General features: G+C 41.2%; 1 protein-coding gene across 1 annotated transcript in view; it reads left to right on the top strand.

The window, feature by feature from the left end:
- GRAMD4 (GRAM domain containing 4) overlaps positions 1-13,859 on the top strand; it is a 103,682-nt gene extending 89,823 nt beyond the window's left edge. Inside the window, exon 19 of the mRNA XM_082279735.1 lies at positions 13,792-13,859. Within this exon, the coding sequence (XP_082135861.1) occupies positions 13,792-13,821 (30 nt within the window). The 3' untranslated portion in view covers positions 13,822-13,859. The remainder of the gene's footprint in view (positions 1-13,791) is intronic.
- The last annotated feature ends 373 nt before the right edge of the window (positions 13,860-14,232 follow it).

The raw sequence follows: 14,232 nt of genomic DNA, 5'->3' as shown, positions 1-14,232 counted from the left end.
CAGACATTTTCATGTGTTCCATGAGATTAGGAAATGACCAAGGTCTGGGGAATAGTAGCCTGATTTATTTTCAATTTTTATGGGCTGCTAATGATTTAATGGCAAACAGATCTGATGCAAGCTGCTATCAAAGACATCAGCTCAGAGCTCTGAGAGGATAAAGCTATGGGGCCTTTGTGATCCACTGTGGTAGAATAAGCCAGCCTGAACGAATTAAAATACCTTCAGGGACATCCTCCACGACTGGTGCAACATCAGACTTACGCTCTGTGAGGAATCTGGTCCTGCTGTGGCCATACCAGGGAAGGGAAACCCAATGTTAATGCAGTTCCCAAACTTTTTGGGCCCTCAAGTCCTCAGAGCCAGAGAGATGAGTGGTGGGATTCCATGAGCCACCACCTTCAGCACTTCAGCTGAAGAACTGCAGCAGTGATGCTCTGCTTGTGGGCCAGTAGCTTTGAGCTGGAGGTTAACTGGGGGATCTGCAGAGGGCTGAGGGAGACCTCAGCTGCTGCGAGTGCTCTGAAGGGGAACAGACAGGGAGGAAACCCCAGCACTCACCACAGGACACCTCTCTGCCTGTCAGGACACATGTTTTAGTTAGAGGACTTTAAATGAATGGAAGGCATCACACGTGCTGGTGTGTGAAGTGCCTGGCGAGCTTCACTGGCCGGGGGCTATGGAGCGGGCACGGATAATGGTCCACAGTGCAAGGGCTGGGACAAGAAGCAGGAAAGGAACCTTCAAGCAGCACTGATGAGGGAAGCTGAGGCTGTCCAGGCACACCTGCACTTCCTTTAGTCTTTTGAAGACTGTTTCAAAATATGATCATGTATTTAACCCTTTAGTGAACAAAGTAAATACGTTTCTTATCCATAAGTATCATTGTACAGGGCAGTTTTGGTTATTGGTGCCAGCAGGAGTTAAGAAGCATTAAGAAGGATGCTCCCACTCAGCTGACAGGCCTTGTACGAGGACAAAGGACACTGGATGCCGTACCAGAGAGGCACAGCTGACACAGGCAAATGACAGCCATCACCCCTTGGCCAGTGGCAAGGTCTGATCCAGGGATGGGGGCACCCTGCAGTGCCACCCTCCTGCAAACTGGGTCCCTTAAATATTTGTCCTCACTAAGGTTATACATCAAGGGTATGGCTCCAAAATCTCTTGTTTAATGAAATATGCATTGCATAAAAGATAGTTTAGTGACTGAAAATTTGAAAAGTATTGACCAGCTAGAGGGAGGAGGAGAAAGTCCCAGGTAAAATAATAAAATAGGTGAAGTGGCAGACTCTATGCTGCTGGTGTCGCTGATGCTGCTTTGGTTTAAGACTTGTATAAGGTAAGAGGAGTCTGAAGTCCCAGATATGACACACAGGAGTTATCAAAGTAAAGTTACGGTGACTATTTTTATAAGGCTCCTGGAAAATTAAAAGCCTCTCCTTTCCCTGTTAAGAAAAAAAGTTTGAGCTGAAATACAAAAATACCACCTGCTGTTCAAGGCCAAATTCTTTTTCAGTTCTGAAAAGGTGGAACTTGTTGTATCCTGAGTCACCAACAAGTGAGGAAACTCTCTTTTCAGAGGCAAGAGGCTGGTGCTTATAGCAGCCTTTCCATGGCAGGAGGCACAACATGCACAACTGGAAATACACTTGTCTCAGCACCTGGCTTTAGAGTCTGTCTGCCACCGGTTCCAGCTACAATAAATTGTAAAAAAAGAAAAAAAATTAAATTTAGAAAAAGCGAGGTATTGATTTTATGGTATTTTTGCCTGACCTTCTTCCCTTTACCTAGGGATAAATGTGTTAGTTGTTGATGCACATACAGTGCTGACAGCCTGTGTCAGCATGTGATGTGTAGTGACAAGTCCCACTCCAGAAAACAGGCTCTGAAAAGCTGGGAGTTGGGCAGCACATTCCTGAAAAACCCTCAGTTGTCATCATGGTCCAGCAGTGCCTTGCTACTGCAACACTTGCTCCTTGGTCCACCTACTGTAGGAGAGATGCTTGAAGTAAATTCAAAATTTTAGTAAATCCAAAATTGAGACTGCCATGCTTTCCTTATTTTGTCTCAGAATATACATATATATATAAACACACATATATTTATATATAATGGCTGGTTTGACTGGTTTGAAGAAGGTAAGCCAAGATACACTAAAAATGCTGAACCTAATAAATCCTTTTAATGTAATACCAGTATCTGCCTACCCCAGCAGGCTGCTGATGACCCTGATGAACCAGAGACATCAGTGTTTTGGCTCCCACTTGTCAGTGTCATGGAGATGCCCATTGCTGTGGCGTGCACCACAGAGGATCTGGAGCTGCCATTTGGAAATTGCCATAACCAGGGCCATGGTGGAGGCTCATGTGGAGGGGGTATATATGGATGAGAAGTTTGCTTTGTAGACAACAAGAGATACTAAAATTACTGAACCTTTTGGTGCCTTCACTGGCAAAGATGAACTCACTGAGTAATCCCTCTTAGAAAACTGGAAGAAATGCAGGATCTTTCACGTGTTTTGCTTCATGAAAAAACTGTGATGCAAGAACTTTATTTTAATTCAAAGCCTGCACAATGTGACATTTTCCTTTATTTCCTCCATCCATATGTGGCTTCTATGTGAATAGAAATGCAAGAAAAACAACATCAAAATTAAAAAGAAAACCATAATATTTTTGTCCAGCAGAAATTTCATCAAACAATTCATCACAGAAGGGACTGAGCGAAGGCAGACTCAGCTTGTCATTTTGGATGCAGGCAAATGGAAAGGTAAATGAAAGGCAAAAAATGAAGGTGTTGGGTCACTATCTCTAATAACACATCTAATTCTGTTGTTATTCCATCTCCAGGTTGATCTGGGGAATTTGTTGAACTGTGAATTTCTGTACACGTATAAGGTTCATGCTTCAGTGCACAGTGCTGATTGCTCATCAGAGGCCTGTGAGCAAAGGCAGCTACTGCAGAAATTCAGTTCTCCTTCTGTAATGAGCTTGTCCAAAAGAAAGAAGAAAAAGGATTAGAGTCAGTTGTAAATTGTGTGTGGTTTGTTTTCCATTATGATCTTTCTTTGCAAACTTCTTAGGTTTCTCCCATATGACTTCTGTATAAATGACTATATATATATATATATGTTTTTCTTCATTTGAACATTACACCAGATGAATTCTCTTTTGTCAGAGTCACAGAGCAATGAAGACAAAAACCCACTGACTGGTTATTTATTTCCTATGACGTTTCAATGAGGAAAGACTTCCTGTGACCAAATTAACCAGCTTCCCTCTCTGTTTATTTGACTAACAGATGAACAAGACTGAAAGGATTTGCTATTGCATCTTCTCCCTAGTAATGCATCAGTGTGGAATGAACTTCATGGCAAGCCAGAATGCAGCAGGAAGGAGCTCTGTGCTTGCAGGAGGTCTCTGGATGCAGCACTACTATTACTGGCAACTGTGGCTCTCTTTCTAGGAGGGAGATTCAGCACAGCAAAAATGGACTTGTAAATAAGTGGGCTATTTAGAAACCATTCACACAAATGGAATGAGCCTCAGAGTGTGTTTCAGAGCAGCAGCAAGGATGTTTTCTGTTCATCTGTTATCCTGTTGGAGGCTATTAATTGCTTCTTATTGGAATGTTTATTGAGGACAGCTGAATACTATTGAGCTCTGCAATGATGGCTTTCATTTCACTTGTGATCCAGGCTTAGAGAAAGTTAGGGTCCTTCTTAGAACGTTCACAGTAAATGTTCCTTTAAAAGAAACTTAAACTCTGCCGGTTTATTATAATTTGTTTAAAATCCTCCCCACATGATTTCTGCTGAGCTTTACTGCATTTCCCACAAGGTGTTCAGCTGCATCACTGCTCAGCAGCTCCAAGTCTGCACAGCAAGAGCTGAGGAATCCTCAAGTTTCAGATCCCTTGGCTGTTCAACCAGTGGTGGTAATACATTTTGTTTCCACCATTTCAGAAGCACTTCTATTTCTCTTTTTCATGAGCTCTTAGTTGCAACCTGGTAGTAAAAACACAGCTTTATAAAATATATCTCATTAAGGTAACTTTTTCTATCCTGTGCATCACTGAAGTGCTTGTCTAAGTTGTGTTTATCTCTAAGGGTTCCATCAGCAAAGGTTGTGTTCCCAAAGCCCAGCTGCTCTTCAGAATTGCTCTTCTCTTTACACTGCAAAGTCAAGTAGGTTTGAATTTTGGTTGTTGTTTTTTTTTCTTTTTGTTGCTCACAGAAGCCATTAAAAAGTCGATGTTTGCCAATTTTTACCACAGGTATAGCTGGCTTTTAATTAAGCCTCTAAGCTTCTGCAGATTGTTTTCTACAGCCAAGTAAACACTAGGTTTTATATCCCAGGGGGAAAATGAGTTCTTCAACATTTGTTGTTTGGCTTGATGCAAGTTGGAATATTCACGTGGGCACACATAAAATTTGAACAAATTGTTCAAAAAACACCATCTAATTTGAAAACATCTAGATGTTTTTGTTTCAAGCTGCAATCTATAACACATACATTCCTAAAGCTGCAGTCCTTGGGGCCATGAGTTTAGATTCCCTTTGTGCCCATTTTCCCCTGTAGCATTAATCTTCAGGCTTTGCTAACTTAGAGACAAAAATCCTGGGGAAGAAATGCCAATTAGACAGCAACCTGCTTCGCTTTCTCTCAAACCAGCTTCTTTTGGATTCTCGTCAGCCTCCTGGGAAGTCAAAGGTCTGGGGGTCTGAGGATCCTCTCTTTGGTGTAACTACATCTCCCATCATTTACCCACAGTGATGCTGAATCAAAACATTCTTTTGACAGAGCTCGTGATGGAGCATTGCAAACTTTTTTGGTAATGGCACCAAATTCCCATCTTGAAAAATGAGACTCAAACACCCCACCTCATTTCTGTGTGGTGAATTTACCTGTGCTATATTACCTTCAGAACTGTGTTGACTCCCAGATTGCTCTCACTTTAGACAGGGCCCAGTTGATATCTTAGGTTTGGTCGGATTTCTGCCAAATCAGGCGCCGTGAAATGACTAAAGAGATTTCTGGGTGCAATCACGCAGGAAGCAAACAAATGTTCCTCATGGCTAAACTCAAAACAAGTTTTCTTTCCCTTTCCTTCATTTGTTTTAGTGCCCAGGTCTGCCAAGGGAGCATCCATCACATATCTATGCTCATTTCAGATCCAGAAACAAAATTAAAAATGCGGGGAGAGGCATTAACATGAGTCACAGATTTTCTAAAAGCATGAGGAAAGCATAAACCAAAGAGAATTTAAAATCTGGATGACATGAGGCACTCCTGAAGAAACTGAGTCTGATGCAGTACAGGAAGGGATGTTGATGGGATGGCCTCGTAGCCTTTAAATATTTTCATGTCAGCAGATTTATAAGGTCAAGAGTTCTTCAGAGGTGGTAAAGCATAAAACCAGCATAAAAACAGGTAGGTTACACTGTGACAAACCTCAGAGTATGAATAACAGACTAAGGCATGGTGAAATAGGAAGCTGAGACACTTAAAATGCAGGCACCTAGGAACAGGTTTTAGATGAAATTTTGAAGAAATGGCAGATGAAAGGATCTTGCAAAATTATCACTGACCAGAAGGGAAAAGTAGTCTCTCTTTCCAATTTTAAGACACTTGTCAGATAAAAAATCCTCATTCCTTTGACACTTCAAAAGCAAACCTTTTCTTTTGTGGTTCACTATGAATTCAGCATTCAATGTGTTGCAGAATTTAAAATAAATATTTAAAAATAAATAAAGATTTTAAAATAAACTTTAAAATTATCAGTTTTCCATTTAGAGCCATCAGTTTTCCATTTAGGCTAGCGCATTATCAAAGCTCATTTGGATCTCAGTGCTTCCATTTGGGACAAGCTGGGGCCAGGCTAAAATTAAGAGCATCACTTTGATATACATGGGCCCACGTGGGTGGGAGAGCCGCTGATGGATCCAGCCATAGGATCAGACTCTACTTTTAAAAAAAGTGAGCCCGACAAACAAGCTCCCTCCTACACTTGTGAATCACAAACCTCAAGCAATTTCTTGGTGTCTGAGATTTTTTTTAAGCCATAAAGATGTAATTTTAAAAAAATTCCACAATAAGTTGTTTTGTTTTCCACTGAAGATTAAAAAAAAAGTTTGCTCCCCAGGGTTCAGGTGTCCTATACAGATTCTCAGCAAAATCCTGGCTGAAATTTTTATTATTTTGGTGTTTGGCTTTAGATGAGGGTGGAAGTCTTTGGGACAGGTTTAGTTTTGTTTTTAGAATGGATCTGCATTTCCATGCATCACTGTTTGAGGCATCTGAAGGGTGTAAAACCATTTGGATTTGAAATCAATTATAAAGCCAAGTGAATCAGTTTAAACCTCTTTGAATCACAACTATGTAAGAAATGCAGAGTTAAAAACAATGATAGAAAGGAAAATAATTTTTATAAAGTTCAATTGAAATTCTCTAAGTCATGGGGATAAATTAAGACAAAGATTTTTAGTTAACATTACCCTAAAATAAAATATAACACTGCAGCACAAGGTCTAATACTAAGACATTGCATTCAGCAGTTCCTTGTAGCCTCCTGCTGCAGTGGGACAGCATCTAAGAAAAGAGCATTCAGGGGCAGTACAGCACTGCTGCTCAGGTGCGTGTGGAGATGTGTGTTCACATCACAGAATCATTGATTCATGGAGTAATTTGGGCTGGAAGGGACCTTTAAAGGCCATCTAGTCCAACCCTCCTGCAATGGCACCTTCAACAAGATCAAGTTGCTCAGATCCCCATCCAACATGACCTAGAATGTCTCCAGGGATGGGGCATCCACCACCCTTCTAGGAAAGCTGCACCAGTGTTTCACCACTCTCATCATAAAAAACTTCTTCATTATATATAATTTAAGTCTATCCTCCTTTACCTTAAAACCACCACATCTTTTCCTAACATGAAGTTGACCTTTGTGGAGGCTTTTTGATTCTACTCAAGGAGAAAGGGAAAGCTGGGGGAGGTGTACATGTAGGGGGGTTTTATGGTAAGGGGAAATGAAAGCTTTGGTGCTCAGGGACAGCTGTGCCTCTTGGGACCCATACTCCTGAGGATGGGGTGACTGCTGGGGTGCTATGCTGGGCAAGGAAAGATGATCAGGATAGCTGACAGGCTCCAATTATGCCAACTTTCCTCATTAAACATAGCTGCAGAAGAAAAAATTCCCCTATTTTTCCAGTCCAAGGCCAAACTTGGCTGGAATATGTGGAGCAGCTCAGCTGCATGTGCTAGAAGTTTTACGTGGGGAATTTATGGTTGTAAATGGTTGTATGTATGAAAGTGTTTTCTGGGTCAGCTTTTCCCTTTTTTGGGCTCTCATTTTCCCAGTTCACGTCTACCTCACCTGGATACACATCAACTTCTAGCATATATAACTTTCCTTTTGCCCTTTACTACTGAGCTCTGTGGTCTGGAACACAGACACCAGAGCAATGAATGTGTTAAAAGAGATAAAGTTTATGTGTTCATCTAACACATGTTTAGTCTAAATCTGAGTATGGATCACAGTAGGCTTATTCGGACACTTAAGCATGCACGTGAACATTTTTATATATAGGAAATAAAATCATGTGATATTTATGAATGCTAATATGGGTTTCTGTGTCATTAGATGCTCATTATCTTAACAGAAAGTGAAAGGTGGTTAGCTCATGGCCATAATTGAAGTGTTGACTATAATTTTATTGTTGACGTACAATTTCTTCCTGTGTCTACCTAACAATTTGTTTCAGGACAAAGCTATGTATTGTACCACACTAAACCAAATTGCTGAAGCTGGAAGCATCTCAGAAGACTGTCTAATCCATCCGCTGCTCAGAACAGGGTCAGTCACAGCAGGGTGCTCAGGACATGTCCAGTCAGCCAAGGGTGGAGACCCTACAACCTCTCAGGGCAACCTTTCCAGTGTTTGATCTTCCACACAATAAAAATAGTGGTTAAGTGCTGTATACTACAAGTTCTGGCTTCTTTAAATCACCATACAAAGCAAAATAGAAATCAGTTTAAATACACAAACACACATTTCTCCCTAAGTCCATTTTTACCACAATGTATAATCTTATTGCAACAAGTAAAGTGCCACTAGCTGGTACAAATAAGATGGCTGGATACATAAAGCTATTCAGGAGTCCAAAACAAGGATTGTGTACAGAGCTTTCAAAACATGGTCTGAATAACTTGGCTAGGATCAAGGTTGAGCCTGACTCCCTGGTTCACTACCCTAAACCTCTCGTTTTACTTGGTCTGTCTTTTCTCATGAGATCTGAAGTAACAGTTTTGGCCTTTCCAAAGCCTGAGACAGTTTATTCCTTGCAGAATTAAGAATTCAGAATTAAAAATGCATAATTCTGTCTTATTAAAAGGAGTATAATATTGGAGTACCTTTGGGTTTTTTGCTACCTGGATTGTTCATTAAGAGCCTCACTCAACATTTCATGAAAATATGAAAAAATTGTGTATTGCTTAATTAAAATCTTTACTATTTTAACTTTCTTACACATTGCATAAACATGAGTAGATCTTATGAAGTGTGGGTTTGGTACAAAAAAAAAAATACCCCAAAATAAAAAATCATCCCAGTAAGATGGATGCTTTTCAAATATGGAGCTTTATCTTTCAGGCAAGCAGAAGCAGTGCACACTGAATACTTGCAGGCTACAAAATGCAAAAGCAAATTGTATGTGGTGAATTAAAAAAAAAAAAAAAAATCCCAGAAGATGAACATCTTAAAGCCCAAGTAAGACATTATTTAAATTTCTTATCATGAAACATTTTCCCTTTGACACCTGCGAAACAGCAGCTCAAATCAGCCCCCCCGAATGCCGGGCAGGCAGAGCCCTGCCCGCAGGGTTTGACAGCCCAGACCCACCAGGATGAAGCTGCCAGCACGGTCGGGTACCGCAGCGCTTCAAACTCTGCTGCAGCAGAGCGGTGGCTTATTGCTGTAAAATACCTGTAGCACTTCTCCAAATGAGGTCAGTGAGTTTGTTAAGAGCCAAATAGTCTTGCTTTGTGTTAGCTCTTAATAGTGGATGGTGGAGTCATATCACAGAGAAGCACTGGGTGGCAGTAAATGCCCAACAAAACCCAGGCAGACAAAGGCAATTAAATAAAGCAAGGCAGAGAGAAGCTGAAAACTTCAACTGCTTCAATGATCAGTTCTTTACAAATGGCTATTATATAATATAATAAGTAACTGTAGTTTTACTTATTCATTAGAGAGTTTTGTGCATGGCTACAATCCATCTGCCTTAAATGGCTTGAGAGTGAAATTGGCTGTCTCAGACTTTATGGGAGTTGCTGAATATCAGGAAGGAGAAAAAACCTTTCTGTTTTCAGGTACATTGCAAAGCGGATGAACAAAATATTTTTCTTTGAAAATTTAAATAACTGAATATATTTTCTTATTTGCCGAGGTTTTGCAGATTGATTGCTTTTTTGTATGGATAGGCAAATGAGCACAGAGCAGTATTTCTGTTGAACTTGATATTGTTTTTTCTTTGAGATGCAGTTTGACTGATAAAAGCAACAGCATTGCCAAGCTTGACACTGTAAGGCATTTCATTTGATAATGGATAACATTCTGCTGAAAAAACCCCAGCATTTCTGTGCACAAGCCATTACAAACGCCTATCAAAAGGCTCAGAAACCAGCTGATGGACAGATCTCAAAAAGCAATTATATCCAAGAAACCAGTCTCCCAGTGGAGTGTGCTCACTGGGATTTCACAAGGTGCTGGCTCATGGTCCTGCTCCATCAACATTCTCCACAGCCAGGGTGCAAATACACCCCAGTGGACGTGACTGCAAAAAGATTTTGTGGGGGAAAGCGATAAAGGGCAGCCCTTCAGAGCTATCCAGTGGCACTGCAGCTTGGGCTCTGTTGAGTAATGTGCCTTTTAATGGTGGGCTGAATTTCTCAAGATGGAACTGCATTGCTGGAGTTTTTTACAGGTACCAATGACAGGACTCAGGACTGTATTTCAGCAAGCAGTGGCCAAGAAATGGTTTCACGGTGGATAGCTGGCTGCTGATGGGCTCGCAGACTAGCTAAGTGGCTAAAGTGCTAAAGTAATCCATGGCTGCATGGGAAGGAAATACTGATGAGAAGTGGGAAGGGAAATTATCACTCTGTGAGGCATTAGCAAGAACTTTACTGGAACAAACTGACCATTTATTGGATCCCCAGTTTAAAAAATATGCTGATAAATTGGAAAGGATACACTGAAATACTGCAAGAATGATTTGAAGTCTGGAAAACCTTAGAGCATGCCAAGAGCTCAATATAATTTATCCAGAAGAAGCTTAAGTGCCTTGGTCATGGCCTGTAAGCCCCTACCCAGGGAAAAGGTTTCTGAAGTTTCTGAGTCTCTAACACAGCAGAGAAAGGCTGCAGTCAGGGTCAGAGGAAGGCTGAAGATCTAGGACAGAAGAAAATGACTTTTTCAAAATCTTTGTACATTATCCATCAGGACCCTGGGCTCAGCCATGCAGGGACAGCCATTATGGAAAAAAAGAGAGCATTCAGTGCATGAGTTTCTCCTCTGGTACAGCAGCAGGTATCTAGATGAGCAGCTTAAGTCAACACTTGTTTTAGATTTATTCAAGCATAAATAAGAGCAGATTTTTGTCTGCCCTTCACCAGATAAATGGCAAAGTTCCTAATTTTTCACAGCAATATTAAAACAGAGACCTATGTTGCCATGAAATAAATTGTATCAGGCTCAGAAATAGCATACTGTAGACAACAAGATCCTTAGGATAAACAGATGTTTTTGTTGCAAATACAACAGAATTCTTTTTATATAAAGAATACCAGAGATGTGTCAGATAAAAGCCTAGATACATAGCTAGATACCAGACTATATTCAATAAGTTTTCCAAACATCTTGTTTTGTCTGTCAGATCTAATGATGACTGGTGACTAGACACTTCAGTGAAATGGTGCTTTGCTATTTATTCTCCTGAGAAACCTCAAAACATTTCCAATTTGATTTAAGGAAGTTTCCAGAAGTCAATTCAACATGCTACAGAAAGCAGTTCACTTTCATGGTCAATATGCAGTCTATAAAGAACAATAAGGAGAAGGTAATTTCATTTTGATCAAGCTAACCTTGTATGTTTATGCTCTGCTTGATTTTAGTACTCCTGTCACTTGCTCTGAAACTTGTGTTATGTTGAATTCTTTAGTCACATGCAAATTTCACTGAGATGGAGTATAAGGATGCACCTAAACTTTGCCCACATGAAGGCCAAGCTAGCCAGCAGCCTGGGAGGCGTGAAATGGCAGAGCCCACAGCCATGAGTGCTGGTAGAGAGCTGTGCTTTCAGCCCATCTGCCTTGCAGTCACAAAGGTGGACATTCTTTTTAAGCATTCCCTTGGCTGTGTTTGAGAATGTCACCAGGGAAATTAACTATTTTTGCCCAAGTAATGCAATGGTAAATCATTGTCTTCCTCAAGCATTAAAGACCCTCAAGCCATAAGGCTACTTTTGCACTGACGACATTGACCTCCTGGACCACCTTCAAATCCATACCCATCCTACAGACAGGAAATGTAGGTCTGATAAGCAGTGTCCAGCAGAGATACCTGCAAACCCCAGTCACTATTGTGGCTGCTTGCGGAAAGGAAAAGCTGCCATTCAAGAAGGCAGCAGAGGGTCTGTGTTTAGCCTGGTAAAACATGTAAAGGGAGATGATCTATTCAATATTCAGTATTCAGGGAATGGTCCTCAGGGATATCTCATCTGAAGGGCAGCTTAGATGTGGGATATAAACTGGTCTTGAATAAACATAAGCTGGAAATTACCAGAAGGGTAGAAGTGTTGAGCTTTTGATGGGATACTCTTCTTTCTCGGACCAGGGTAAGAGAGCAGAGGAGGCTGCTGTTCTGCTAAGTTCTTTATTTCAGTCTCATAGCTTTCTTGAAGGCAGAGTTCAAGGGGGTTACATGATAGAGCTAAGCAGCAACAGCAGCAGCAGGCAAACAGCAGGCAGAAAACTGCTGCTTCTTCTAATTCTAGTTTCTTCTATATTTTTTTCTTACAGAAGTGTGGATTATATTTGTTAATTGACCAATAAGATTAACACACAATTCTAGTTTTCTTTTTCTTAACCTATCCTGGTCTAATTCTAACAGTCATAAGTATTACACAAGTGTTACATAGGTATTACACAGATTTGTGTATACAGTTTCTATCAGCTCTTATTGTTTATGTGAACACTCTGTCTAAAAAATGTGAGCAGTATAGTTCCATCTGTATTTTTTCTAAAGTAAAGAATTCTGTGAAAAGGTAACACTGCTGCAGTAAGAACTGTGTTTTAAGGTCTCTGCTGCAGCTTTTTAATGTTTAAGGCTCTTAGCATATATTTCTACTAAATTTAAAAATCTATATTTCTATTTCACTTTGGTGTGACTTCATGTATCTCAGCTTGTCCAAAGGTTTTAATTGAACTCCTGTGCTTTGGCTTTCCTCTGGGCCTGGGTCATCGAGGTCTATTAGAAGAATAACCAGACTATCATAGTGGAGGAAATGTATTTACCTTAGTAACTTTAAGGTGGATCTAGGTCAGTTTATGAAGGTCATGTTATGTACCTGCAGAGATGGCCAAGGCTGACTGCATGACCAGGGAGGTCCCCCCAGCCTTGTGCCTCTTGCTGGCATGAACTGCTTGTCCTGGTTTTCCCTGTTCTCCCAAAAGTCTCGTGACAAACAGCAGCCTGATGTTTTCTGTTTTCTCCCTCCCACACACTGTGTTTATTTACAACAATGATAAGAAATATTCAGTCTGTGGTTTCCAGACATTGTGGGTAAAGTGAGAAAGAAAAACAACAAAAAAAACCCCTAACCCAGCAATCAAGCTGTAGTTTTACTGGGAATTTCAGGCCTGCAGTAGTTTTTTCAATGGTTTGTTGCCATATTAGCTTTTTTTCTAACATCATTAAATGTTAAAATTCCATGATTTAACACTACAAAATTTGTGTGTGTGGACAAGCCAGCTCTGTGTTTTAATGATCCTTATGCATATGGAATTTTAATGAATATTGCCTTCAGTGGGCCATTTGTCTAATCAAGAACATGTAAAATGCTTCTTTTTCTGTAGCATCTGAAGGGCAGTGAACGACAAGCATTTGAGCTGCCACCATGCAATTCATGGTGTGACATTTTCCATCTTCAACCAGGCAGGGGAAATGGGGACAGAGCTGAGTAGCTGGGGAGCAGGAGGCAGTGGTTTGGGAAAGCTGCTGTGACCTGAGGGTCAGGAAAGGCTGGCAGTGCTTCAGGCATGCCTCTCTGAGAGGACCAAAGGATGCTGAGCCCTGAAGATTTCTGGGGTAGAGTTCCTTTACTTATCATAGACAGAAATGCAGCACATGGGGTTATGTTGCTAACTCCCCCTTCCACTCCCTCTACCTCTAGCCCTGAAAAAAAGAAAGTAATTTCATAATGACATTCAGAAGGCATTCAGCTCTTTGCAAATAAATGAAAGACTTTGTAGTCTTTCCTGGTGCTGTTGCTTGTGGCAGTGCCTGATCCAGGGGACCCCTGGGATCAAGGACCCTGTCCTGTGTGACAGGTGGAGCTGTGGATCGGGAGGACAGTGACAGCAGAGGGTCCTTTCCCCAGCCAGACCTCTGGGGAAGCAGAGAGCCTGCTTTTCCTGGGCAGGGAGCAGAGACTCCTCCCTGCCTCCCACCATGCTAAATTCCTTGTGACAGGTTTAGCAAGTGCATCAGCTCCCTTCTTGCTTCTTGCAGGTACCATTCTGTCTGTTTCTGCAGAGATGACCACCTTCTCTGCCTCCATGTGTCTCTCCCAAGCATCCCTCCCACGGGCTTCCTTGGCTGACTGTTCCACTCCCGTTCAGGTGAGGGCTTTTGCAAGGCTGCCTGCACCTCCACAGTGGTACGCCAAGATTTTTTCTGCAGGTGCACAGTACACCATGTTTTCCATATTTCTGAGGTTGCCCATTCCTAAGAAAGCTCAAAAGACCTTTATGTGAGCAGAGAGCTCCTTCAGCTAGAAGTAAGTGAAACCACCTGCCAAGTCACCTTCCTGGGTCTTTTTCTGCTTTCTCCTGGTTTCAAGCACAGTTTAAGTGTCAAGTTGCAAGAAGATGTAAAAAGAGAAAATGTTGACCCCTAATACTTGTTTGGCTTGAATAACATGTTTCCCTTGCATTTTCTGGCAGTTAATGG

This window comes from Coloeus monedula (assembly GCF_965178545.1).
Source record: "Coloeus monedula genome assembly, chromosome: 4".
In the NCBI taxonomy this organism is placed as follows: Eukaryota; Metazoa; Chordata; class Aves; order Passeriformes; family Corvidae; genus Coloeus; species Coloeus monedula.
Note: the sequence above shows the minus strand (reverse complement) of the source record. Positions and strands in the feature narration are given on the sequence as shown.